This window comes from Clavelina lepadiformis, chromosome 8, assembly GCF_947623445.1.
Source record: "Clavelina lepadiformis chromosome 8, kaClaLepa1.1, whole genome shotgun sequence".
NCBI classification, from domain to species: domain Eukaryota; kingdom Metazoa; phylum Chordata; class Ascidiacea; order Aplousobranchia; family Clavelinidae; genus Clavelina; species Clavelina lepadiformis.
In genome coordinates this window covers 13866881-13894023 of record NC_135247.1, presented here as the reverse complement: position 1 = coordinate 13894023, position 27143 = coordinate 13866881, and the positions used below count along the sequence as shown (strand labels likewise).

The 27143-nt window shown below is 35.4% G+C and overlaps 3 protein-coding genes across 6 annotated transcripts; 2 read left to right on the top strand and 1 right to left on the bottom strand.

Moving 5' to 3' along the window:
• Nucleotides 1-6: 6 nt before the first annotated feature.
• LOC143468853 (uncharacterized) lies at nucleotides 7-11530 on the top strand. 2 transcript variants are annotated; one of them, XM_076966298.1, is made up of 17 exons: nucleotides 7-309; nucleotides 4895-4966; nucleotides 5054-5146; nucleotides 5903-5961; nucleotides 6110-6218; nucleotides 7127-7244; nucleotides 7411-7607; nucleotides 7833-7973; nucleotides 8286-8342; nucleotides 8470-8578; nucleotides 8788-8864; nucleotides 8948-9110; nucleotides 9438-9615; nucleotides 9695-9841; nucleotides 9995-10094; nucleotides 10172-10212; nucleotides 10344-11530. In XM_076966298.1, the coding sequence occupies exons 1-17, from the start codon at nucleotides 199-201 to the stop codon at nucleotides 10711-10713; spliced, it is 2142 nt and encodes a 713-aa protein (XP_076822413.1). In that variant the 5' UTR covers nucleotides 7-198; the 3' UTR covers nucleotides 10714-11530. The 2 variants fall into 2 exon arrangements, with proteins under 2 accessions (XP_076822413.1, XP_076822412.1); XM_076966297.1 differs by having other exon boundaries at nucleotides 10172-10233.
• Nucleotides 11531-11608: 78 nt separating this feature from the next.
• LOC143468854 (sodium/hydrogen exchanger 9B2-like) lies at nucleotides 11609-17725 on the bottom strand. The gene is made up of 19 exons (XM_076966299.1): nucleotides 17640-17725; nucleotides 17514-17551; nucleotides 17143-17322; nucleotides 16871-16987; nucleotides 16590-16676; nucleotides 16404-16499; nucleotides 16077-16219; nucleotides 15858-15985; nucleotides 15645-15717; nucleotides 15402-15504; nucleotides 15181-15287; nucleotides 14868-15020; nucleotides 14672-14780; nucleotides 14254-14390; nucleotides 14065-14161; nucleotides 13143-13297; nucleotides 12891-13010; nucleotides 12696-12747; nucleotides 11609-12506 (listed from the first exon to the last, which is right to left on the bottom strand). The coding sequence occupies exons 1-19, from the start codon at nucleotides 17648-17650 to the stop codon at nucleotides 12412-12414; spliced, it is 2001 nt and encodes a 666-aa protein (XP_076822414.1). The 5' UTR covers nucleotides 17651-17725; the 3' UTR covers nucleotides 11609-12411.
• A 6585-nt stretch (nucleotides 17726-24310) lies between these two features.
• LOC143469074 (uncharacterized) lies at nucleotides 24311-26929 on the top strand. 3 transcript variants are annotated; one of them, XM_076966634.1, is made up of 8 exons: nucleotides 24311-24410; nucleotides 24799-24958; nucleotides 25248-25423; nucleotides 25562-25649; nucleotides 25965-26130; nucleotides 26221-26350; nucleotides 26494-26628; nucleotides 26769-26929. In XM_076966634.1, exons 1-8 carry the CDS (start codon nucleotides 24351-24353, stop codon nucleotides 26868-26870), a joined length of 1017 nt encoding a protein of 338 aa, XP_076822749.1. In that variant the 5' UTR covers nucleotides 24311-24350; the 3' UTR covers nucleotides 26871-26929. The 3 variants fall into 3 exon arrangements, with proteins under 3 accessions (XP_076822749.1, XP_076822748.1, XP_076822747.1); XM_076966633.1 differs by having other exon boundaries at nucleotides 24314-24410; nucleotides 24790-24958; nucleotides 26224-26350; XM_076966632.1 differs by having other exon boundaries at nucleotides 24314-24410; nucleotides 24790-24958.
• The last annotated feature ends 214 nt before the right edge of the window (nucleotides 26930-27143 follow it).

Genomic DNA, 27143 nt, shown 5'->3' with positions numbered 1-27143 from the left:
TGCTGTAAGGTGGATGCTGGGGTCTTGAACAAACAGGTACAGTATTAGACTAGGCTAGGCTGTCAGGAAAACCGTGAATACCTGCTGAGTGAATTGGTCGTCAAATTACGCATTGTTGGTACTGTTTAAAATAGTGCACAGCAATGCATTAGTATTACTACATGGCCTTGGTATACGTAGTTGGTGTGACATATAATTATGCCATCACGATTATTGCAAAGAAAACACTATGATCCGGTGGACGATTCGTTTGACAACAGAATTTATGGTGAGGAGGCGTTTCAGCATGGAATTCGTTTTAAAGCAAAGGTATGGCAATTTTTGCTTTTGATATTATTATGAATGTAACAGAGTTGACTGAGATTATAATCACGACCCCATCATTTTAGAGGTCTAGTACACAAGTGCACAACTAGATGACGTCACAATTTAAGTAACTGGGGTTTAGTATACAAAGGCATTCTGTAGTTGTGCACTGGTATATTAGACCGACTTTAGCTGGAAAGTATGCCTGTTTTGTCAAGAAATTATGCGTGCAAAAACACATATTTTGGCATGATGGCATACGCTGAAGCCTCAATTTTTTGTTATTTATTATAAATTGGTTTTCAAACTTTAATTAACTTTAAGGGTATGACCGTTTTCAGCAAGATCTTGGGTGTGCCAAACAACCGAAAATAACAACTGCTGTACGCAAAATTGCTCAGACACAATAGAAGTACACACTGAGGTGCGCAATTACACAGTGATGGACACAGTTTGACTTATTCAATCTTTAAATCAGTTGAAAATTGAGTGCACAGAAGTTTTGTCCAAGTCATTAAGTGCTAAATACCTCATCTTATAAGTGCGATACTAAAGCTCATGAAAAGCAGTATTGAGTGCGCCTATGCCAAACTTTGTAGTCTTGGAGGAAAGTGTGACACCTGCATGCACGAGGTTCATTAAAGCACCTGCCGAACTTTTTTATCTTCCTATTGATTTATATTAAGTAAATAAGGATAACTGGTTGCTTGAATGCCAATTTGTAATAAAGAAACAAACAATTGAGGCTTCAGTGCACACCATCACACCAAAATTTGTGTCCTTGCACACACAAGTTCTCGTCGAAAACAGCCATACTTTCCAGTCAAGCACGTTGATAAGTTTAAATTGAGGAAAAACTTTGCTCAATCCGAGAATGAAATTTGTGATACCATACTAATTTATCAGGCTACTTTTTATACGATTCACGTTACTGTAGTAAGGTTTAGGCTAGTTAAAGGTTTCCTTGTCAATTTTATGGGTTTGTGCAATGCTCCGTATCAAGCAAATGGAATATTACATAGCCAATACGGTTAAGGATATTTACAAAAAAAATTTTTTTTTCGATCTTATCCACCTCATAACAGTGCGAGTACACGAACGTATAGCCTACAGGTTACTCCAGGTCATACTATCCCATGCACCAGTAACATCAGTCCCTCAGATTTCATTAGCGATGTGTGCATAAAAAACCACATCGAGAGCTGGAAGTTGGCAGTAAAGTTAAATTAAATATATACATTTAAAAATGTACATGAGTCATCTTAAAGCAAATCGTTTTCAAGAGAATACAAAGTTAATCATCGGATCACACAAAACCAGTGTAAAAATATTTCCACAAATTTTATTTCCCTCATTAACCCTAATTCACTCACTCGTAATAATTTTCACTTCTATGTCAACACATTTTTGTCCGTAATAGCAACCGACTACTTTTCAACTAAATATAAATCAACGAGATTAGCTATCGCCTTATGATATGATGTCAACTTACTCCTTACTTTGCTGTTGCTTTCTCTTTGCCTCTTCAACATTCTGCCATGCTCTTTTTAATGGCAGTCTTTTTCATGGAAGCTACTTTGAAAAATCTGGATTTGTTATGTGATAACTGTGCAAAATTGCACAACCAATCTATATGCACTAGTGCGTACAGTCTCACAGGTTGAAAAGCTCTGTAGCAAACGATCAGGGTTTGTTTTTGGAGCATTCCACCACCAATTTATTAGTCAATGAATAAAGAATTAGTCAGGTAGCATTCATCGTCATCTGAAAACTTATGTCTCTGCCATAATTTTGAACAGTTATGTGGGATTTTCTATCTTGCCATGTAATCATAGGTCAATTGCATATTACCTATTATAGTACTGTGGCCAAGCCAGCTTGCCCATTGTGGGTGTTTAAACCATTTTGCAATAATATCACTTAAAAAGTTTGGGACACTGAGGTTTAAGCCGAAAACCAATGTGCCAGCGGTTTGCAGCATGCCACTTTTTGTTGGCCAAAACGTAAAATTGATAATAAGTTTTTAACCAGGTGGTATTTGAAACACATTAAAACAATTTATATGCTTATATTCATATCTTATGTTGTTGTAGAATTGAACTTTAACAAGTGTAATATACCGTTTTAAGGAATATGTTATGACAATAAATGTTGAGGATAACTTACATCACTAGCATAAAACTTTCATGAGTGAACTATACCGAAGAGCTCCACCAATGTCTCATTAACTTTTCATACTTTTTAACTGACAATAATGTTATTTTATGTCGGTTACAAATTGCAATTGAAATTTGAAATTAAATTCGACTGATAACCGAATGAAGTATTTTTAAATAATTTGGCCAAGCTAATGCACCCTGCGAAAATTTTGATGCACCTCTACTAAGAATTCATTTTGTTGTACCAAAGTGTGCTCTACATATCCAGGTTACGTGGCTACGAGTGATATTTTACAACTAACTTGAATGGTAGGCTCTAAATCTGGTACAATAACTCATTTTGTACATGGGCACAGTTCATTTTATCTATTTCCTACCTTGTATATTTGATATACAGTGAGACCTCATTAATCCGAACCCAGAACAACCGTAATCCGACTCAAAACTGCCGGGAACGGATTTCTTCCTATGCATTTTACCCCTTTAATCCGAAAACCTCGCTGTCCGACTCCGACACAAAAGTTTTGGAACAAACTTGCTAAATAAAATCATATAAACCAGATTATTAAGAGTGAAGCGAAAATGATTCACGTTTCGATTCACTACGAAAACAATAGCTGATTATCTACGCATAATAATGTTGCAGTTTCTCTCTTTAAACTCCTACACATACGCATACTTTGAATTGGAGCAAGGTGCATACAGCTTTTTGAACACGGTGCTGCATTTGCAAGATTGATTGATTTTTCGCTTTCCGATAATTCAAAATTTTATGACGAAACAAAGTGGTCCGGATTAACGAGGTCTGACTGTATATATCATTCAGTGAGCCTATTTACATAAGCGTTTAAGACGGATTCGAATCCGACTCGCCAATTTGACTCTCTCATTTTTGACGAAGAGGAAAAAGCACGTCGAGGATTTGGAGCGCGCTTGCTTCGTTTCGACAACATGTGTGGTTTTGTGAGTCAGATTGAAGCTATAGACCAGTACTAATCCAACGGCCATGTCGGTAGCCAGGGTAGACCTGTTAGCCGCGCCATGCAAATAGATTACTCAATGTTTTTTTCCAAAAGCAATTACTAGTACGCTGGAAAAAAACAGAAAAAAAAACAATGCATCTCCTGCAACAGGTGAAAAAGAAGCGTCGCTAATAACAATTGTTTGTCCTGCTGAAGTAGGCTGATCTTTGTTTGATATAGAAGTAACAGCAAGTCATTCTATTGATTTCGTCTCACTAGTATATTGGGCAATTTATTGTGAACATTACAACAAATGCTTATCTTTCACATACCTTGACAATAAAGCCATGTATAACAAAGCCTTATTGAGAAATATATGATTAAAGTGAGGGGCAAGTTCAAAAACAAATTGATCTTTTATGAAAGAAAGCTGTTAACTTAACATTCTAGTAAAATATGTTTGGAAAATAATTCGTGGTTAAGGTAGTTTTCGGCAAAAGAAAATCGCAAAAAGTCTCAGTTTTGACCTTCATTCTGACATTGATCAAGCCTCTTGTTACGTCATAGATTAGACAATTTTCTTGGCAACATCCTGCTGCTGTTGCTTTCCATACGTGGTAGTCAACTGAAGTCAGAAGTGTAGGTCATAGGAGTTTTGCCTATGTCCAATTAGCGTCATGAGAAGAAATTAGCAACATGAAGCGTTGTAATTGAACAAATTACGATTGTTATAAGCATTAAATATCCGGAAGCCCAATCATTTGTGCCCGTGAAGTTACGGTACCTTTGCACTGCACAGACTACCCGTCAAACCGGTACCGTACTGGTTGCCGTGGTTGGGGAATAGGTTAAAACTCATCAAGCTATTGGCAGTTAGAGCAAACTATATAGCTGTAACAGATACATACAGTAGGTAATGCTAAATTTATGAATTTTCGAATGTTGTCTGTGATTACCTATGACATCACAACAGCCTTGATCTACGTCACAATTAAGGCCAATTTTCTTTTGCTTATAATTACCTAACCAAGAATTATTATTTTTCAAAACTATTTTATCATGTGTAGTGAGTAGTTTTCTTTCGTACAAGATCAACCTGTTTTTGGACTTGCCCCTCACTTTTAAGTTCTAAACCTAAACTGACGCGCAAAAAGCAGTTCCTCACTCCACATAATTCTGATCCTAAACTGACCATCTAAATTAACGCTTTCTCAGATCGAACGCAAGACACAATTCTAAGTCAACTTAAGCAGTAATCCATCTTAGCCTTGTAAATAGGCGTAGTATTTTTATGGTTCCTTTTCAAGGTTTTTGCCAACAACTTGTTTTGTTCTGACTCTAAAAAAGCTAAAAGTTGATTTTTTAATAAGCAAAACTTATCTGTTGATTAGTTTATGTATTTCAAAAAGTTTCAGTTGCAACCTTGTGATATTTCATAATAAACTGTTATATATATATTTTTTTTAGTATATTGGCAGTCTTGATGTGCCAAGACCAACTGGAAGAATGGAAATTGTGGTGGCAATGCGTAAAATAAGGGTGGGTTTATTGTATTGCAGAAAGTACTTTGGTTTCAGTATGTTTATCAAAAACCACAATGTACATTCAGTTTATGTTCATACATAGTACGAATTCAAATTGAAAAATGTGAAGAAGAAAAAGGTAACCGTGACTGTGTCTGTTGATGGAGTCCAGGTTATGCTGAGGAAGAAAAAACAGGTCTTATTATTTGCTATTGTTGAACTTGAGTTTAAATTTTCACTAAATATATAATTGAACTCTTATTGATGGATGTAAACTATGGCTTTTTATTGTCTGTTGTCTGCTAAGACTAACCAGTAAATAATAAATAATTAGTTACAAATCTCATGGATCTGGTCAGTTCTTTAGCCTAATAAAAGAGAAATTATGGGAGTGAAACTGAATTAAGCATGACACTAATTTTTAAATGTATACGATGAGACCTCGTTAATTCAAACGATCGGCATCCTTCTTATCCGACACAAAACTGCCGGGAACCGATTTCTTCCTATGCATTTTACCCCTTTAATCCGACAACCCCACTGTCCGACTCCGACACAAAGGTTTTGGAACAAATATGCCCTATAAATTGCAATAAAATCCCATAAACCAGAGTATTAAGAGTGAAGCGAAAATGATTGACGATTGTCCTAGATACAGTGTTAGTTGACAAAAAAGCTGATGATCTACGCATAGTAATGTTGTAGTTTCTCTGTTTAAACTCCGACGCATATTTTGAATTGGAGTAAGGTTCGTACTGCTTTTTGAACACGGTTCTGCATTTTCAAGATTGATTGATTTTTCGCTTTCCAATAATCTGGACACCCTGCTATCGGACTTTTTATGACGAAACAAAGTTGTCCGAATTAACGAGGTCTGACTGTATTTATGTATACATTTACATATATACAGTCTCATTGCATCAGTCATATAGCTCTCAATTATTTTTTGCAGAATAGAGATTTGTCATGTTATGAACAAGCTTTGCAAATAAGCCACAATCCAGTTTACAGGTAGGAGAAGTAGACATCTACTTAAAAAAATTTGATTGTTGATTATTTTTTTATGTTTAAAGGTAAAAGTCAAAATTAGATGTTTGTGGGTCTGTTCACATGTGTTACAAACCTTTTATTTTGCATGCTAATTTATACTTTTTGTCAGAATATTTTACGTCTCACATGACTCAAACGATTTAAAAATTTGGAGTTACATAGCCAGAGATGCCAACAGTAATGTTTTTCGCTGCAATGTATTCAAGTCTACAAAAAAAGTAAGATGAGTTATTCTTTTGATGTATTTAAATGAAGTTTTTATTTATCATGCATGCATGCAATAATGGTTACGTTTTGTGAAATCTAGAACCATACATCATATGATTAAATTATGAAAACAGTAGTAGATAGGCTTATAAAAAAATTAAGTGTTTCCTAATTCCTATCGTAGTAATTTATACTGTATCATATATTACAGGTGTGAGTTAGTGTGGTGTGAGTACAGTTGAAGCCACTTAATGTAACCTTAGACAATATAGTTGACAACTTTATGTAAAAAATTCATCTAAAAATCTCCAGATGTTGTCCTGTTTTTTTTCTCCATGCTCACTGCTGGGCTTCACTGTTAGTTTTTCAGGTGCTTCCATTTAATCCTGAGTGCTCCTTTTCTGCTTTCTCCTTATCTCCGTTTCTTCTGTCTGTATGCTGCATTTTTTTGCATACGTGTGTCATGTGACCGTTGACATCAATCCATACAAGGCAATAGCTTTTCATTATTTTTCTCTTCTTGCAAAAAACTATTGATGGCTGATCGCATCAATCCAGTTTTGGTTGGGTAGCGGATTGGTTTTTGAGACCGTTTGGTTAATATTATCTAAATGTTCCAGTTCCAAGGTGGCCAACTGGTAATATTAAGCAGCTTCTAAAATTTTATACTTGAAAGTGTCTGAAAGGAATGCCTGTGTTCTTTGGAAAACCCTTTGCAATACATAATATTTGTATAAGCTTCAACTTATATATATCATTATATAACGTTTTTAGCTTTGTTTTTGCCCTTTGCAGCCCTATTTGTATCACAATGGCTGAGAAAACTTTGTTGAAAATAGTTTAGCACAATAGACAGTTCACCCTGAATTTGCTTGGTTATTGCCTTTAACCCATTACACTAATGACTAATCACTTTCAGAGCCATGCAATGAGAATTGTCAAAACAATTGGCCAAGCGTTTGAAGTTTGCCATAAATTCAACAACTCGTATTCTGTACAGTCAGTAACTGACCAAAAGAAATCTCATACATCAAAAGGTAATTTTAATTGCTAAACTCTGTTATAATTTGTGCTGAGTCTTAAATGACATATTTTGTGTGATCTCAGTTGCGAATGTGTGTTTTACTGTACCTTGGTGTATTCAACGTTGTCAAGGCTGCTTTGTGTTTTTATTTTATAATCATACCATGTTCTATTTCTAAGCTGGCAGACAAGTTCAGCCTAAAAATACCAACAATTCTGCTGAACAGAATCCAGAAGAAACTGATATAGATGCCACTGATCAGCCAGTTGAAAGTTTAAATGATGTTGAAGTTCACAACCGGGGTGTAACTGATTTGGATTTGTTGCAAACTCAGCAGGCTTCATCAACTAACTGGTCGATTACCAAACATACAAATGTATTAAGTTTTAACCGTTAAACAGATAAATAAGTAATCTCCACACTAAGCTAGCTTTCATTTTTCATTTATTTAGTTTTTATTTATTTGTACACTGCCGAAACAAAATATGACATTTCACTGCATTTCGGAGTTTTCCAATTCACTACATGGTTATTAATTCTATTATTTCTTTGTCATTGGTTAACATTTTTTGCCTGCTTAGATATTTTATGTATCTTATAGACAACAGTAGAAGAACAAGATGTAAAAGACGAACTGAAGGATTACCAACCAGTCAATGATATTGATGCTTCACATTATGTTAAGTATTTGAAGCAGCAAGTGCTTCAAGCTAAGCAGTATGAAAGACTTGCTAATGTCGAGGTACAGTGCGGTGCATGTTGACAATGTGTGCAAATAAAAACAAGAACATGTGATTGTAAATTTTGAAATTAATTATACAATATTAATAACGATTTTAATGTTTTGTATTAAACAAGTAGCGGTACTGGTATGTGTGAAACTTAGATATTGGTGATAACCTACTAGTTTTATGTAGATCGTTGATGATTTTGAAAGTAATTTAAATTTGCTTTAAATGAAATTACAAATTTAATCTGGACAGGAATATTTGCTTGGGATAAAATTTGTGTCTGCTTCTGCTCTATGGATCTGATATCAAAATGTTTTCTTTAGGTCAAATTGCTCAAGGATCGTCTTGCTGCTGAAACTGCAGCTCACACTGAAGTCAAGGTCAGTGGTATAAAAGTTATTTTTACACAACAATATTGATGTACTTGAGACTATAACATATAAACATTCACAACCTTACATGAAGAATATTGTTTAATGTGGTTTTATATACACACATATTGTTTAGACACAGAATCGTCAACTTTTGCAACAGAACGGGCAACTTTTAGCTCAACTTCAAAGTCTACTGATGCATTTTAAAAGCAAGGAACTAACTAATGATCGCAGTATGAGTGGTGCGTGGCTGTAGTTACTGATGACTTTAACCATCAATAAAATTTAATAGAAATTCTTAAGCCTGAGGTCATTTTGTTAAAAACAAATTTTTGTCCTTTCATAGAATCATTTAACAAATCTTATTTGCCTGCAGGACCACTGACAAGTTGGGTAAGACTGGCAAATAGTTTGCTGATTATTCTATAACGACTATAACTTTTTATTTCAGATGCAACTGGTTTCAGTGATGAATTCGAATCAATGTTCTTTACTAATAACGCCACCAAAGAATCTGAAGCTGAAAAGGTTTGTGGTTGACATTTAAACTTGATCACACTGTTCTGTTGTAAATAATTCCACTACTTATTGTTTGAAAATTCAAACACAAGGAAACGGAGTTGACCAATCATCAAAACCGGCCTTTAGCAACTCATTCAGGCGTGACGTCTACTACACTTCCTGTAAGCTCTTTGTCAGCATTTGGCAGCTTTCAAGCAGTTGTACATTCTTCAAATATTCACAACGATTTCGATTCACTTGATCACACTGGAGGTAAAGGATTTTCACCACAGCAACTGGGCTTCTCAATTAATTAATATAAAATATTATATAAAAATCAAAATAACTCAAATTGTTATTTTATACATATGTCTGGGAATTGCAGTTGTAGTTTATATTATTTATAATAACGAAAAATGTTTGCATAAGCAATAATAAATAAGTTTCTTTATGTGCCGTCTGGTTCAGGTTTTGTATTCATCATCATTTAATGTATTTTTTTCAAAACAATTAATGTTCTTTGTTTGAAATGTTTTTCTGTTCAAAACAAATTATTAAATCACACTGACTTGTTAGTTTGAACCATTTTTCGTTTCTTAGAAAACACAGTAACTTCTGGATTTACCAGTAAGATCAGTTCTGCAACAGAAAGCGCACGTGATGAAATTGAAAGAACATCAACCCGGGCAAGCGGCGACCAATCTCATGCCAATGCTATCAGCATCATTCCATCGAGCAAAGCTAACAACATCCACACATTTACATTTGATGACACTGAGTAAGATTTTCTGATGTAAACATTACTCTGGTATTGGCGGATTTACTATACCGCCGCATTTCTTATGTTTGCGATTTAGAAACACGTCAGTGTGGACATCAGGGTTGCCGACCCCATCAAATCTTCACCTGTCAAATAAAACTGCCTTAGTGAGCAGTTTGGCTGTCGGCGGTTCCTCTTCAGTTCTGAAGTCCCAGAATGGTAATCCAACGGAAAACAAACCACCGTAAGTGACAAGATATGTTGCGTATTATTTGATGTCACTTATGGCTGTTAATGTAATCTGTGAGACATATAATTAGACTTCCCGCATACATTCAGTATTGTTCATTTATCGAGTACTTGGTAACGTTTAATGGCCAGTTGTTTTACTTTTAAGGTACGATTACACTCTATCACCAATACCAAAATTTGATAAATCAAATAGTTCCAATAAATACCTCTTGGAAAATAAAGACCATATTTCAGACGACTTTCAGGTAAGCCTCCTTCATATTGAAATAATTCCACATCTCGCATAACAAGTAATTATTTTCTACATCCTTATTGACAACAGAGTATTATGCGAAGGAATGGGGAGTATGAAGCCGAATTCAGGCAAGAACAGCAAACTGACAAGTAAAGAAATAGAATTTGCACTCGACCGTAAATTAGTCGATTTTTGCCGCCGGTGGTGCTTTTGTTTACTTGAAAACTCAGGTGAAGGTTAAATGACGTTTTATTTGAAGGTCTCCCGGGATTCTGATGTTCGAAGATGACAGTTTTACGTCCCCGAAGTCGATACAAAGTTTAGCGAAATCGTCAATACGTTTTGCCCAGAATGAAAAACCTTACAAGCAAAACCACATAAAGTCAAACCAAGCCCAGTCGACCCACATTAATGCGGAATATTCGTGCAATTTACAGCATAGTGCCTCGCTAAGGTCATTAAAGATTCAAGGTGAAAAAATCTCAAATTTGAACGATAGCAGAAGAGATGACCATGAATCGTTTTGGGAAATAACCTCTGAGAGTGCGCTCGACGCCAATCATAGTATTTTCCACACACCAGTTTCGCTGGACGACACCATAGGTTCAATTTTAGATAACATTACCTGATTTTTATAAGTTTAACGTTTTTAGAGTTTATATTTTTGTCCCTGTAATTCTTAAGAATTTATTTATCTTTCTGTATTTTTTCCTTCGAAGTTTTACGCAGTGAAACTGGAAATCTGTGTTCAACAAATCTGGTTTTATTCGCGCTATATATGTTTAAGCAGTGCTTCTCTTCAGCAGTTGTTTTTTTGTGAGAATGACGTTTGTAACCAGTAATTTTCTGCACTCACGTCATCTCTGTTCAGCTTTGTCTTGCGTTTAATGTTTTTCTCACGTCACGCTTGCCATCTTACCACGAACCTTCCTGTTAATATGCGATCTCTGCAACGTTGCTATGAAGTATGGTAAAGAATAGCACTAACATCACATACACTATTTACTGTATAGTAGCTGATACTATGAAACGCAATTGTTAGCACCAAAGATTTAAACCTGTTGTTCGTCCATTTTTTCATGTCGGTTGGCTCTTCTGACCGAATCCGCGGCTTAAATTCCTCCCGCTGCTTCCACTTACTGTGATGTGTTTTACAAACTTGTGTGCCACTGCTTAGCGCAACCTTTGCGAGGGTGCAGCTTTCTGAACATCATAAGAATCCAGGACATTCTATTTGTGTATATCTTCCTTACCATTATGTTGTCAATAAATATAGATGCACGCTTTTGAACTACTTTTTCGGATTTTTTATATTTTGGTGCACGCATTTTGTTTTCTGCAACGCACGACTTAAATGTACACACCTCTCATGCACTAATTCCAGTGTTTTATCCACATTTGTGAAATTTTTGTCGATATCCAAATACATTTCACTATTTTGCGAGAGTTGGATGCTGCTTTGTGCAAAGACCTTAATGCTTATTGTGAAGTTTTCAGTCTAACATGCAGTTATAACCTTGCTTGTATTCAATATGCTACTTATATTTACATGGTGAACAAATTAGGAAAACGGTTAATTCAAAAATTGCAGGCCTAGATATTAGATGCTATTTAATAAACAAGATAGTAATTTTTTCAAATTTGTAATTAACTAAATACTGTGTTAATCTAATATTAACATCACTCCAAAAATGACAAAGAAAAAAAAATGGAAGTAATAAACGACATGCATAAGGCAAATTTAAGACTTACACCGTATCACGTTACCAGTTGATAAATACGGATATAAACACAATTAGAGCAGGTTTTAAAAAGCACATTGATTGTCGATTTGCTGCAGAAATAGAAATCGGGCTAAACTTGAAAATATTTTAAAGCGTAATTCGGGCCTGCATGCATGCAAACAGTTTTTACAATGTAAAGTATATGAGCAAAGATTTACAGATAATTTTACTAGATTTATTGATAATTTCGCTTAAGCTCAGCAACCGCTTGTTTTTATCGCAAACAAAAAACCGCAGTTGGCATGTTGTGATTTCTTTCACAGGATTAGTCAACTTCACACGTTTAACTCATTTAATAAGTTTCACTTTCGGGCAATCGAGCGGTATAATTAATTGTCATGCTCAGACCTAAACATTGTGCCCGTTTCCATTTCTGAATTGTGGTTACATTTTTAGATTTTGCTTTTCGATTATTTGGTTGGCGATTCAAACAATAACGCAACTTTAGAAAATTGTCGGGAAACGTGATTTTCATCAAAACTGTAAAAGAGCGAAATACTACTGTCAATATACATGAATAGAACTTTGAAGCGCTTCACTTGTTCACATTCTTGTCTTAACCAGACTCTCTTCAGAGTACATAGGCGGCGGAGTTACTCCCTCCAGGCCATCAACTTGAAAATCGGGGTTGTCGTATTCTAAAAAAGAAGATCACTCTGTATTAGCCTTGCAAAGTCCCATAGTTGATTAAATAGAATTATAACACAAATCAGTAGTTTACCGATTGCTAAAGCCTCATGAACGCTATTACTTGATAAGCTACGTCGTGTATGATTTGCAATAGTGATCAATTTTTCATAAACGTTTAGCATAAGAATTTTACCCACCGTGCATTTCATTTACATTTTCCATTTCTATCTTTTCGCTGGATTTTTTCTCCTATGTAAAAATTTTATAACACAGCAGGTCCGACATGTAAATAAAATGATTGATACTGGTATCGTTAAAGAAATTCCACTTTAGTAAATTAAAGTTAAAATCTGGTAAACTTTGTAGATCAAACAATGCTCGGACGGACTCACCTTTCCTTCTTCCTCATCAGGAGGAGCTCCAACAGTCAACAACCTTGGTCCGGCTAATCCGATGAGAAAGACTCCGATAGGAGCAGTGAATATGATGACGATGACGGACACTTGCAGAATCTACGTTCAACATGACGTGGTTAGTAAATTCTTACGTCAGAAATTTTCTCTACATTCTAGTTTTTGGCATTCAATATTTGTTCAAGTATAGTAACAACAATTAATTCTGTTAAAAACAGAAAAGCTTCTTACTGTTGTAGCGTAGCTATAGTAGTTCTCGCAAAGTTTCGGCGATGGATAGCCATACTCTGTCAAACAGGAGGGCGGAGTAGTGGTCTGAGTGACATTAGATGATGGAACTGTTGTCGTTTTAGGCGCCATTGTTGCAGAAAGTGTGTCGTTTGGGGCTGGAAATTTATATCTCAAAATTAATGAAATTACGTCACGATGAAATTCCGGGAAAGGATTCTAATATTAGCTTAAATAAATCTTTAACTATCATCATTGGCATTTTTATATATTCCCAGAGGTGGGCAGTCGGTACTTCGAAAGAACCGTCGGTAACGGTACCGGTACTTGGCAAAAAATGCACCGACTGTTCCGGTATTCGGTACTATTTCAACAAAATAATTCGGTACTTTGCCGGTACCCGGTACCGGTACTTTTTGTACAGCAGATCCTGTTGGAAGTGCAATTTTTGCCGATATTATGACCCGCTAAAGGTTATTTCAGGTCAAAAAATATGTGAGTTTACTCTTCGCGACTTTATTAGACATTTTTAGATTAAAAAAGAACAAAAAGCCCTAAAATGGGCACTAAGTTTTAATTAAAATGAAGTTTTAAAAACATACTTCTCAAGCCTTGAAGTAATCATTTTAGAAGTACCGAGAACAGGACCGACTTATGTTTCTTGAAAAAAGTGATTCGGTACTTTTAGAAAAGTACCGACCGTATCGGTATTGGTAATGAAAAAGAACCGCGGTAAAGTATTTCGGTACTGCTCATCTCTGAACATCCCTTAAATGTTTTGCCAGTTTTAACTAAGTAATAGATCTAGAAGTTTGTAGACTGGACACTAACTTGAACCAACTGACATATCAATCAACAATCCCTTCCAAATCTACTCTGGGTGAGCTAAGTGAACTTGAATACTATAAACCACCAAAAAACGTACCTGCTGTACTCGTATCGTTGCATAACGGGGGCCATTTTTTATCTGCCGGGCCGCATAAAGATTGAGTGGACTGCAAAGCAGTTCCACCAATAGCCGCCTGGAATTCAACAATTTTATAATTCTTTTACTTTTACGATTTCTGGATTTATACCAATCAGAAAACAATTCTTTCTACTGAAATGCCTATACCTGGACTGTAGCTTTGGGAATCCACGAGATGGCAGTTAAAAACTTTTCCTTATGAGTCCATCCGAGAAAAGAAACTGCATTACCAGCTACTGTAAGTCGGATAAACAAGCATATCAACATGCATGCAACTGTGAGACCTGTGTGGATTATATTTAAGAAAACAAGGTTAATGCGTGTTTTCTATAAGTCACTGAGTTTACTAAAAATAAAAAGGGTCTTTTGTGGTTTATTGGGTTTGTTTAAAATCGCTTAAAATCGTAAAATGATTTTTTGAAAATGTAGTTGCAAGCACTTAACGATAAACGTTTATGCTATATCTTTATCTAGTTGTAAAATGCGACAAAATTGAATTATTAAAAAGAAGAATTTAGAATCAAAGTTTGTCAAGCTTGTTTAAAAGCAATAAAAGTCAAATTACCAACTGTTTCACCACTCATCAAGCTTAGGTCAACATTGGCTCCAGTTAACCCAAAAAGTAACGGTTGGAAGAGAAACCAAAGTGCTTTGTAATGTTTTCCTACTGCCTCCTGTACAAGCAAACATCGATGCTAATATTTAGCTTCCAATACCAGATACCTTTACAACATATTGGATATTTGCCGTAGGCAACCTACCATCTGATCTTCGGGCCATCCTAAGGAAGCCACAAAAGAACAAGTTAATGTTCCCAGGGTTCCAGATCCTGGCACGTCAATGATATTCGTCATAAAAATTAGAAACCACGATGTGCCAATCAGAAGAACAGTCCGATCACGAACGACGTTGTGCTGTCGAAAAAAAACAGAAAAACTGCATCCAACAAAAACTGAGACTTTTCTTAAACGTAAATAAACCATCGTACTTTATTGATGTATAAGTCGAATTTTATGACAATGCTTGCTCACATGTTTAATTGTTTTGAGATAAAGTTTTAAAAATGTCACTCACCTGCCTTGGATCTGGAAATATCCACATTAGGATACCACATACTATGCCAAATGCAAGGCCAAACAAAACTTCAAATAAGGCATTGAGTAGATCAAATCCAATTCCACCTTTGAAACAAAATGAAAAACACGTGTAACTTATCGTAGTGCACAATACCACATACTTGTGCAGCTTTTGGCATGTTTTGTATAATTCAATTTCATTAAAGAACAAATAATTACCAGTAGAAAACGTCACAGTTAAGATAATATTAAATCCGTTGATAGCAATGATGTCATCAATGGAAGCTGCTGCCATCAAAAGAGTAGGTACGCCGTGTGCAACCTATAACAAATGAACGTAAAATGCATTTCGCCATGTATGCTAATCATTTCGAATTACAACACCACAAACATTACTCTTCAACGATTGCATTACGGAAAGTTCATTTTGAATTTACAAGAGAAAGTGAGGTAAAAAGTTACCCCGAGTCCAGCAGCTTGAAACTTGATCATGGAAGGCACAACGCACGCAGGAGCAACTGCACCGCATACAAATCTGCATAAAATAATAATTTTTGCCTGTAGGCAGCCAATATATTTCATATATATGTTTAAATGCAAACTGCTTTAAAGAAGCAACTATATGTTTTTTCTTATTAATGAAGGCAATATAGAAAACCTAAAGCTGTATATTACCCAAGCATGAAAGACCAAAGCCAAGGTAAACCTAAGATCAGATGCGAGAATACTCCCCAAGCAATAGCCTCGGTGAGACATGGAGAGAACGACAATCGCGGGACAACCGTCTTTAGCTTTCGCATCATCTACGTTTTAAAGTGGTTCAAATAACGGAAGTGTTTGCTAAACATGTGCGATAGGGATCTACTTTGGTTGTGTTTTGTGTAGTTGACCCACCTCCTTATCAACTTCGACACCCGCTTCACCCAGAATAATTCCTAGTGCCATTTGACGCAGAGTGAAGGCCCAATCAGGATCAATGTACTTTGCAACGTTGACCACGGGAACATTGCGCAGAAAAATGCCAATAAACAAAGATGCTAAAAAAGGTCAGATGACAAAAAGCGGTTGCATTGAAGCAAACAAGTCTTGCAAATCTTCAATAGAATGACGTAATACGAAAAGGACTATTTATACAATTCCTTTACTTTACTTCCCTGTAATTATTGTTAAACTTATTACTTTTCTTATTTTTTGCTTCTAAATAAAATGACCATAACTTACCCAACAAAGGCGGCAGATTTGGTAAATCATATGGCATTGGAATAAGCACAATCAGCGTTTCACCAACGATGCCGAAAAGAAACACCATGATTATTCCTAAGTGTAAACAGCATTCAATACAGAGCATAAGTTTTATTTTTCAAAACATATATTTGTCACAGATTAGGCAATGATACAAAATTTTACCGAAAAGGCTTCCACCAGGCAAGGAATAACCCCCTCCGAGAGCGGTGATCGACCAGAAAAACGCCCAGAACAGAATGCAGATGAAAACTACACAACAATAACCGATGTTAATTTTAGAGCATTTCAAAGGTATTTTAAAACTTGATCTTTCGTGAGAAACTGCAACGCTTGTTATGTTTTTTAAATCCTTAAATTTTGTTTATTAAAATTCCTGATGCCTAAAAACTTAATCGCTGAATTAAGTTTTTATACATTTTATATATTAAATTTTTCAAACAAACCTCGTCCTCCAACTCGCTTGAACCCGATGACAAATTTTTCAGTGGATTCACATCCGCACTGATTGCCCCAGAAAATAGCACATTTTCCCCAAAATGATGTGGGATTACATCCGCAACCTACAGAAAGAAAACGTGGCAAGTTTTTCGCAGAGTTGTTTATACAACATACCAAAAATGATTTATATGTTCTATTTATTGTCTTATGAGAACAGTGAGGTTTCAGGCAACATCTTAATTATTTCTCTGGTAAAGTTTAGCATAGGGCTATTTACCAGGTTCTTCGTTGTGGCCCTTGTCAAGGTCGACAGGTTCCTTTTCGCCATGTTGGCTTCCTTTGTTCATATGGTAATAATAATGAGCAGGTCTTTCTTCGTGGTGGTGATGGCTACCATCGTCATCACTTGTGTTTCCAGAAATTGCACTTATGGACGGTTCCCTCGAGACTACGTAACCTGGATGTTAAGACAATTTTTAATTAACAGGATATTTTGTTGTGCTTTTTTCCTTCTAACCGATTACAAAATTAATCTGGAAATTATACATTTACAAAATTTATGTCTCATAATGAAAGTAACCTATAATAACTAACAAAATAAATAAATCCCGCATTCACTTCAAAAACAAAAAAGCAAAAAAGAATTACTTGTGTCGTCGTGAAGATAAGACGCATGAACCTCAGATCTAAACACATTAATTAGATTGATTTATACGCAAGAAAATTATTCTGTTATACTGATGTAAGCTAAATGTTCTGTCCATGTTTACTTACCCTTCATCCATTCTTCTATTTGTTACTGAACACTCAGAAATCAGCAATTATTATAAACAACCAATTTTCTATGCACGATATAGCTTTTGAGAAGAAAAATAGAAATCTTGTAATATGTGATATAGCATTTTACCGTTTCTGTTATTAGTGCAATACTTCCTTTCAAACCAAAACAGGGCTGAACAATACACGTATGTATGACTCCGGCTCACCTTTTCCGAGCACACTACTACATAATTCTTATCGTGCAAACAAAATTCTATCTCTCTAGAATTTCTCAGATAAATTGGTGGAAGAATTTTATATTATTTGCAATCGATCATGGTTAATATTTGTTCATTAAACGTAAATTAAAATTTTAGGAAAAATGTTCTGTTCCCTCTAATCGATTATGAGTCTTAGAATCTGTATTTAATGCAATTATAATCTTATACCTTAAGCACAAGTAGATTACGATATCTCTCATAAGTACAACATTGATGGTAGCACAAATTGTTAAACTCGGATTTTACAGAATAACACTTGCCACTACCACCGGAAAATCAAGTGCTTAGTCATGTAAATTAGGCTAAAATCTCTACCACTGTCTGCGTGCCAACCACTGCATGCATTTTGTTAAATATCCTTGTGCAGGTTATACAATATCTTGCGCAACTGAGTTTCTGGGAAACCATAAAGAAGAAACGCTGCTGAGATATTGTAGTTATGGAATTGCACTGACGTCACGGACGCGTGAAATTTTTTCAAAAATACTTCTGCAAACTGACTGAACAAACAAAAAGGTTGACGTCGTTGCCAAGGTACTTGGAAGACAGAGGGTATCTTAGTAGCCGCTTTAAAAATATGTGGCTACTAATTAGAAGTTTCATAACAGTTACTGGAAAATCAAGTAGTCAGTCAAAAACAAACAACCAACTATTCATATATATTGCAAATACTAAAAAAATATTACCTTCATGTCACCAACATCTCTAAATCAACATGCTTTAAACTTTAGAAATCATCAAACATTATACTGGTGGTTCCCAACCTTTTTAGGCTTACGGCACTCAACAGAAGAGATAAATATTTTGCGGCATCCAGTGGTAATATATAATCAGACGTTGTGCCGCTCCAACGTTCTCACAATGGGAAAATTCCACATATTTAATTCGCTCCCACAAATTTTTCATTTTCTTTCAAAAAAATCGACGCCAATGCAAGCAATTATCCCTTCATTTCATGAAACCTAAGCCTGAGTGCCGGAGTCGCTGCTAATATAAATATGAAGTAAGAAAACTCGCGGCAGCCCTGAGTGTTGGAAATGGCACACCAGGGTACCGCAGCACCCTGGCTGGAAAAGAATGATTATACCATAAAACGCTAACATCCAAAGCTTCCATGAAAATTTCAAAGTCGATACGATACTCCACTTTAACTGATAATATAATCTGAACATATAAGCATAAAGTCAGTTGTAGTGTAGCCTTTATCATTACGTACGTATGGTTGTTAGACATTTCTCTAATAAATTGATAGTTATTAAGGAGTCAAGTAAAGTGTAATACGCAGAGGTAGTTGTTAACAATAACATTGTTAAACAGCATTTTCGATGTTTCGATGACAATAGTAGTTGATGACATGACAATGACAGTGGTTCTGGATTGAACTCCTGACAACTCATGTTCATTTGAAATTATAACTTATTCGGTATTAGCAACAAAATACTTTTACTTATGTACAGTAGTTGCACTACAACAAGCATTCATTGAACAAGATCTAAAACGATAAGCCATTTAAACGAACTCGTCATATCCTCAGTTTGTTTCTATTCAGTTTGCTATATATTAATTGATTAATAATAACAATAATGTGCGTATGTCACTTCTGCCTTAGTTGGAATAAAGTTCTGTAACCAGGCGCACTGGAGCGGGTACAGTATTCTGCCCCCAATTCGGTTGTACTTGTTTTACCAACCAAGAGAGAGGATGGAAGACTGAGTAAACTTCACCACCTAAAAACAGACCGGGATTTGAGCCCAAAGCGATGGTCTGGTAAGCAGTGATATTGTTTGTTACATCACCTGAGAAATTACTTGATTGCTTGATTATTAATTGATTCATCTTATTACATTCACCCACTGTGTAACTTGGTTTTGAGATCACCTCCGTGGTTTATGTTGCAGGCAGATTATTTTTGCAAATATTTTCTATGGTTTCTTGGGCATATGTATCGATGCAAACGTAGCTGGAAGTTTTTAGTTTAAAATCATGAGTCATTCGATAAGATTTTATCTTCAAATTTTTAATTCAAAAGTATACTCTGTCAAGTACAGTAATTAACGGCGGCAATAAGATGTACAGTCGGTTTCCTCTAATTATAAACGAATAACCAATCATAGCCTACTGGAATAAAAAAGACTGAGAGCTTAACTTTGTTGTAATAACCTAAATTGAAAAGAATTAATTTTCCAATCAGCTAAAATAGTTTCAATTTTATCTATCAGCTAAGAACTTAAAGAAGATTACCGCTTGAATGAGCCGTTGTTTACTTTGCACTTTGGTATTACTCTCATTTTACCGCTACATGACGCTGTGGATCTAAGTATTGATGCGAGGAAACGTTTTGGCAATTTGAAAATAATTTTATCGAAATAGAACTAACTTTTTAATGCATACTTGGAAAGATTAAGAAAAGTAAGCATAAATCCTAATAAGGACATTTTGTCTTATCCGCCGATAAGCCTACTCTAACAGTGTTGACTTGGCCAAAAGAATAGGTTATATGCTATGCTGTATCACAGACATGTGGAACCAGTGGCCCGCGGGCCGCAGTGCGGCCCGCGTGGTGCTCAGCAAAATGTTAGAAGTTCATACTAGCCATCACTATTTGATGCAGTTTACATCAAAGCAATGGAAATTTTCGTGTCGTGGACTACATTAAATCTATTTCTTAACTATATAAACTGCATAGGAAAGTCGTTTTATGATACTAATTTTTTCTGAAAAAATCATGTGGCCCGCGTTGTCATTCAAAATTTTGTATTTGGCCCTCCAGTGAAAAAGGTTGCACATGCCTAGTATATCAGAACCGCAAAGTATTCCGAAAAACTCTAGTAAATGTTTAAAATTCAGTTATATTAGTATATGTGATTATAATCAGTAATTGCGTGACATTAAACTGAATCGAAACTAGCAATGATAAACAAATTTTAGTGAGGCGCAATATTGTATTTGTTTTTTTTTTTGTAAAAGGCAATTTATCACTAGCTAGCAACAAACTTTGTGGTTTCCATAGAGCAACAAAAAGTAAAATTAATTTCACTCCTTAAGCCCGTCTCTGTAACAATTATAATCGTGAAGTGTTTTCACCAATCAACAATTGTAAGACGATGTATAGTCTCACAATACGCAAGCATTGCTGAAAAGTTTTATGTTATACAATTACTTTAATTTTGTAAACGTTGATCAACGCCTTTCAAGAAACATTTTCCAGCGTCACCAAACGAGCAACTTGCATCAGTGTAGACATTATTGAAAGAAATAATGAGCAAAATAAGAAGTTCCCAGATTTTTAAAACAAAGACATCAAGAAGGTGGGAAATCTGAGGTGTATTTTATGTAAACATGAGTTAGGCTGAGCCTTAGCGTTGTATGGGACATGATTTACCGAATGTCATATCAGGTTTTCTATCCCGGCTCAAAGGTTCTTGTTATCAAAACAAGCAGGTTTTTGTATAAAAATGAACATTCTTTGATTTCAGGCATTTCACTTTCCTATAGTCAGTGTGGTGTAACTGAATATCCTTGTAAAAAAGGAATGGAAGGAATGGGGAAAACAGCGGCTCGCGTATTGTATTTCCGATCACCAACTGAGATGTTTGTCGTGTAGTACAAAGCAAACAATAAGGCGTATGTTATCAGAAAATATAGAATTATAGATAGTGTTGTCGTCACTTCGTATTGCAATAATTATTATCATTACAATATACTTATTGAGTTGATTATAGCACATTATAACTATACAATGAACTCACATTAAAACATTTTACCGGTAAAATGTTAAGATATATAGGTTAATATAAATATCGGTGTGACACGTTCCAAGTTGCATGTAATTATGGACGGCCGGTTTAGCCAAAGCAGGATCAGCGCCGCTCGGAGTCACGTGATGTCACGATCTTGTACGTCTGCTATGCAACCAAGTCACTTACAACTGAAGTACCAGATTTCGTAAACATGATAATGCAATATTTTTAATCAGCAAAAACCTTCTTGTTCGGTTACAGTAGAAAGGCGCTTTGCCGCTCAAGGGCTTCGGTGCTTGAGAAATGGTTCTTTATTAACAAAATGGCGCCGGTTAATTTCACAAGGGTATCGGGGCACCTTAGTTGTTTTTTCGCCCCGCCCACGTTTCTCCAGTTTGTTTGTTTAGTTGGTTTGAAATAGGCAAAACATAAAAACGAAGCATTTTTGAGGCGGTGGGTCGACCAACGTACATTGTCTTAGAGCATTTACTTCAAAAGAACTTCAGTCGAGTACCGCACGGCAATAGCTTCTGTGACGATACGCTGGTGCTACTATTATTTTCAAACACACAAACATCACTTGCATATTGTATACAATCAACTGATCACATCCGTATACGAACCTGAAGCAAAGAGCAACTTCCATTCGATAAATATTACAGCGTTGTATATTGCATATATGACACAACAAATCGCATACCATAAGGCTATGGTTCTAGCAATTATAATATTTGAAGAATAGCTATGGACAAAAGAATATCGATTTTCGTTCTACGTAGGGACAAAAATAAACATTTATTGTTCATAAAAATAAAGAAAATAAACATTTTAAATCTTTTTGAAGATTTACATCGGGCTTTCCAGTATGCATTTACTGAAGTTTTTGCGTTTTTAAAAACTCGCTTCTACTTGGCTGATATAAATCCACTTCAAACAGTCGATAGAGAACTTATTTGATGAGGCTGGATAAACCCTGTTATAAAGCCACGCCAGCATGTGTTCTCGAGCCTACTTCAAAAGCCCGCGGTTGCATTGGGCAAAAATTCTACGCCCAATTAATAGATTTCCCCATTCATACTTGCGGAATTTTTTTTCTAAGACGGCACGTAATGCATACAGAAATTAATTAAAATAATTTGTCCCAGATCAAAGCTCGAATAGAAGTGATCGGTCTTTGATGTCTATTTTCGGTTGTAGTGCTTTCATCTAATCGATTATAAAACATGACTTTCAAATATTCGATCGCAGATAATCGTTAAAAGAGAAAGAAAAAATACGGGAGTCGGCGAATATTTAGCGAGAGAAGAAAAACGTGATTTAATCCTACAAATACACAGCGAGTCTTTTGTCGGTGGACAATGGGGAACAGGGCGGTACAAAAGGCGGAGATCCACAATCAGTGAAATCAATGGAAATAAACCGATTTCAATTAGACTGCCTGGCCGCGCAACTCTCAGTCGGCAGCGCATAGATCAGACCAGGGGCCCTTTTGTGCCATTCGGATCGGTAAACGACGCCTTCGTTTAATAATCTTCTACTTGCGTTACGAGAACAAAGCGCATCTTTGTGTACCTGAGAGGATAAATTGTGACATCATAAAGGCAATTGAAACGGAGATCAGAGCGGTCTTTCCGCTCAAGTGGAATTGATCAAAGCGGTTGAAATGAGGCGTGATAATCGAACACAGATGACATGCGCTTGATGTTACATATTGTGCTAACTTATACCAGTTAACAAATTGAGTAAAATTTTAAGGAAAACCAGTCGCCGCTGATATTTTTTTAAGAAAAATTAGTTAATTTAGAAAAATTGTAACATTATTGCATTTTATTCGTAAAGTTAAAGATTTTCTAACAATTTTGGGGTATAAACTATATAACTTTGGTTCGTATACAGTATACATTTCAGAATTGTACAACTTAAGTATATTAAAGTCAAGATTATACACGTTTACAGATTATGGATAATATTTACCTGAAGTTTTGATATTTCGAACGTAGCTTTATACACATTTTACTGACACAGCGTAAGATTTTAAAAGTTTACATCGTGACATAAGCTTGTAGTTAGCATAAAATAGTAAAAATCGTCTTGTATCTTGTGTTAAAGAAAATGTTATTTATCTAAATTGGTTTAGATAAACATACCTGCAAATAGAATCATGGAAAGATAAAAACTTAGATAATTTTACTATCATATTTGTTAGAAACATTATATAGCTTGTGTTAATAAATTAAAAAACTCCACGTGTGTAATCAGCAAACCGAGGCTCGTCATAATTAAAAGCAGAAGTATAGAAAAAAAGATAATGACGTCAGCGTGCCTCTGTACGGCCCAACCGTTTCAACATTCTCACTCTCAACAATGCAGGAGATTAAGGAAAGACAGTTGTCGTATAAAAATGTGAGAAGCTTGATTACGATCGTCAGTTTAGCCTGTCTCTTCTTGAAGGCGAGACGTACAGTCAATTCAAGGTCTTCAGAGCTCTTTTTCAAAATAGTGGCAGAACATCTTAGATAAGTTTATACAAAATTAGACAGGTTTTAAATGAAGTAATAAAATCGTTAAAATAGTCTTCGCATCATTACGAAACAATGCATTTTTCTTGATTATTAAACAGTGTTTCAAACAAGAATCTAAATTTTTCTAACTTTTTTTTTATTTTTAAAAGGTTATATAGAAAAATATCGTAACAAAGTTTAAAAATGATAAGCCCTCCTTTGACAACAACCAGTCCAGTGACATCTGCATACATGAATAATCAGGTGAGTTGAATACTTCATGACGTGATTAAAAGAATTAAGAAGTTCAATTTCAGTCTGCTTTATTTCAATTCAATTTAATTTCGTATTTTACGAATTTTCGTTCTGCAATGTCGCTGAATTGTAGAAAAGGAAATTAGGCGATATAAATCAAAATTCTGTCCGATGCTTTTTGTGTACGAACTGAATTAGCATTTAAGTAAATAAATATTCGCACTCACTAAAAACTAAGATCTAATGTTAAAAGTTCGAAAAAAGAATAAAGACTGGCTTTTTAATTGATTTTTTTTAACAGATATTATGGCGATTATATACGCAGAAACAGATTGCATAAACTTTCTTATAGTAACAAATTAATCTAATTCAACTAACTTTCTCGCAGACTTTACAGGGTTACAAAGTACCATGCACTTATCCAACATCAGCCAATTTGCACATTCCTCCATCTCACCGAGTTTACCAAGCCTGGGTTGCTGATTCTACAGGATATAAAGCACCACACGACCTAGTTACCCATTGCCCCCAGCCGCAAACCATATTTCATAACACAAGTATGTTCATTAGTTTTCTGTAAACATACATATAAGTTTTCTGTTACGTTTTGTACATTGTAAAAATTTGCAGACTTTAGACGATACTGTATATTTATGTTGGTTATTGTCTTTTGTACTTTTATGCTACTTTTTATGTATTGGTTGCTATTGATGTTAATTAATTATATTTTTTGTGGAGAGTTATTTGCGAAAATATTTTGAGCATACTTTTCCATTTTACACTACAGCTTTTAACAGAACACCTTTGCCGATCGTATAAAAAATTCGTTCATTTTTATTCGTTTAGGTCCAATTTATAACGCAGCGGTGGATCTCCCACCAACACCGCCAGCCGACACCTTCAAGCACACGATAATACCTCCCAATAACTCAGTCAGTTCCAATATTTACGCCAACTACCAGCAAACCACGCATGCGGTGTCCGACGTAGCCATGCGATGCTTTAACGCACGACTCTATCAGGTATGTGCTCTAACGGAAGTATTGCAAAACACACTTATCGTTAGTCATAAGACTTGGGCCTTGTATAAAGTAACTGCTAAACCAAAACCGGAAAAATATGATTCTAAATATAAAACAGAATACTTTTTATTTTAAAAGTTTTCAACGCCAATTGAATCACATGAAAATTGGTGCTGGAAGGGTCACCGGCAGCATCCTTATGCCTCTTCACCTCACGGATTTACGCGTAAGTTGGCGCGCAATTTGATATATTGGACGTTGTCGTTTGTCTTCGCTAGGCCTACAACAATTTCCTTAAAGTAAAAAATATGTAAAGTAGCTTGAAAAAGTATTTGGAGGGTGTCATCATTGTGATTTTCCAAATTACGTCAAAGAAACAAGTGTTTACTTTTCTTACTAAAACGTTTTCTGATTAGTTATGACTAGGTAAGGAGAAACTCATAGAAAACGAAAGATTACATAAAAATTCTTAGAATTTTATGTATTTAAAAAAATTTAGTTTATTTATTTGTTATTTATTTTATTACATATTTTTCCACAGAACCAAACTTGGTGCAGCGGGTTTTATCTGAAAGCCGTCACGTGACTAGTTCTGCCCCTACACCTTACGACCCTTTTATGTCTGATATCAACGTGGCCCGGTCAGCACACCACGCTGCCATGTTGGCTATCGGAGATCATTTACCGTCCAGCAACGTTACAAGAAGGTAAAAACTAGTAGTATGTTGCTTTATTTTACGTTTTACCACGGATATGTTTAAGCTTTATTTTCTCAAGGTTGTTTATATTTTGTTTAGCAGATGTGCAAGATGTCGTTGTCCAAATTGTCTCTCACCTACTCAAACTAAAAGCGCAAGCGGCAAGAAAGAACACATCTGTCACTTTCCCAACTGTAGGAAAGTTTATGGAAAAACATCTCATCTAAAAGTAAGCTATATTTTTTAAGAAAACACAATAGCTCATAACATCCGTTTAACCTGATTGAGTATAACAGAGTGACGTCATGCTCCAGCGACTTGAGGTTATAGCGCACTGCACATTGCAATTACAATACCAAAGTGTATATTTAGGCTCACATAAGGTGGCATCTCGGAGAAAGACCTTTCATGTGTCACTGGATGTTTTGTGGAAAAAGTTTTACAAGAAGCGATGAACTGCAGCGGCATCTGCGCACGCATACGGGGGAGAAAAAGTTCCAATGCACGGTGAGTTTTACCTTTATAAACAACTTTCCGCTGTAATAAAACAAATGGCCTGAAACATTTGTAAATTTAGCTCACATTTAAATATTGTTGCTCAACAATTTTGGACATTTTTCATTGAAAGTTTAATATAATTTACACAGATCTGTGAAAAAAGATTTATGAGGTCGGACCATTTGTCTAAGCACATTAAAATCCACCAAAGAAAAGAAACTAAAAAGGAGGCGGAATCAGAAGAAAAATGAATTTTGTGTTTTTCACTGTTTATTTAATTTTTTTTAAATAAAATTTTATTTATTACTAAGTGCTTATATGGCATATTCTAGTTCCAACTACACTGTTAAGCTGTTTCCAAAAGGTAGAATTTTTAGTTACAAGCTAGATGTGATATGACTATGGTCAAAAGCATTAAATTAATACACTTTACCCCACGTCGTGCAAAATAAGAAAATGCGTCTTATCCAGGATTTAAACTTGTGGTTCATAAAGTATATACAATAACTTTGGGGTTGCAGAAA

What these genes read in the sequence shown, in the direction of transcription:
- LOC143468853 (XM_076966297.1), top strand. Translation starts at nt 199, where the DNA reads ATGCCATCACGATTATTGCAAAGAAAACACTATGATCCGGTGGACGAT. An exon ending in GAAATCTCATACATCAAAAG is followed by an intron (nt 7,245 to 7,410) that starts GTAATTTTAATT and finishes TCTATTTCTAAG; the next exon opens with CTGGCAGACAAGTTCAGCCT. An exon ending in CGATTACCAAACATACAAAT is followed by an intron (nt 7,608 to 7,832) that starts GTATTAAGTTTT and finishes TGTATCTTATAG; the next exon opens with ACAACAGTAGAAGAACAAGA.
- LOC143468854 (XM_076966299.1), bottom strand. An exon ending in TTCAAGCTGCTGGACTCGGG is followed by an intron (nt 15,505 to 15,644) that starts GTAACTTTTTAC and finishes CATTTGTTATAG; the next exon opens with GTTGCACACGGCGTACCTAC. An exon ending in GATGAGTGGTGAAACAGTTG is followed by an intron (nt 14,391 to 14,671) that starts GTAATTTGACTT and finishes TAATCCACACAG; the next exon opens with GTCTCACAGTTGCATGCATG.
- LOC143469074 (XM_076966632.1), top strand. Translation starts at nt 24,351, where the DNA reads ATGATAAGCCCTCCTTTGACAACAACCAGTCCAGTGACATCTGCATAC. An exon ending in TCCAGCAACGTTACAAGAAG is followed by an intron (nt 26,131 to 26,220) that starts GTAAAAACTAGT and finishes TATTTTGTTTAG; the next exon opens with CAGATGTGCAAGATGTCGTT. An exon ending in AGAAAAAGTTCCAATGCACG is followed by an intron (nt 26,629 to 26,768) that starts GTGAGTTTTACC and finishes TAATTTACACAG; the next exon opens with ATCTGTGAAAAAAGATTTAT.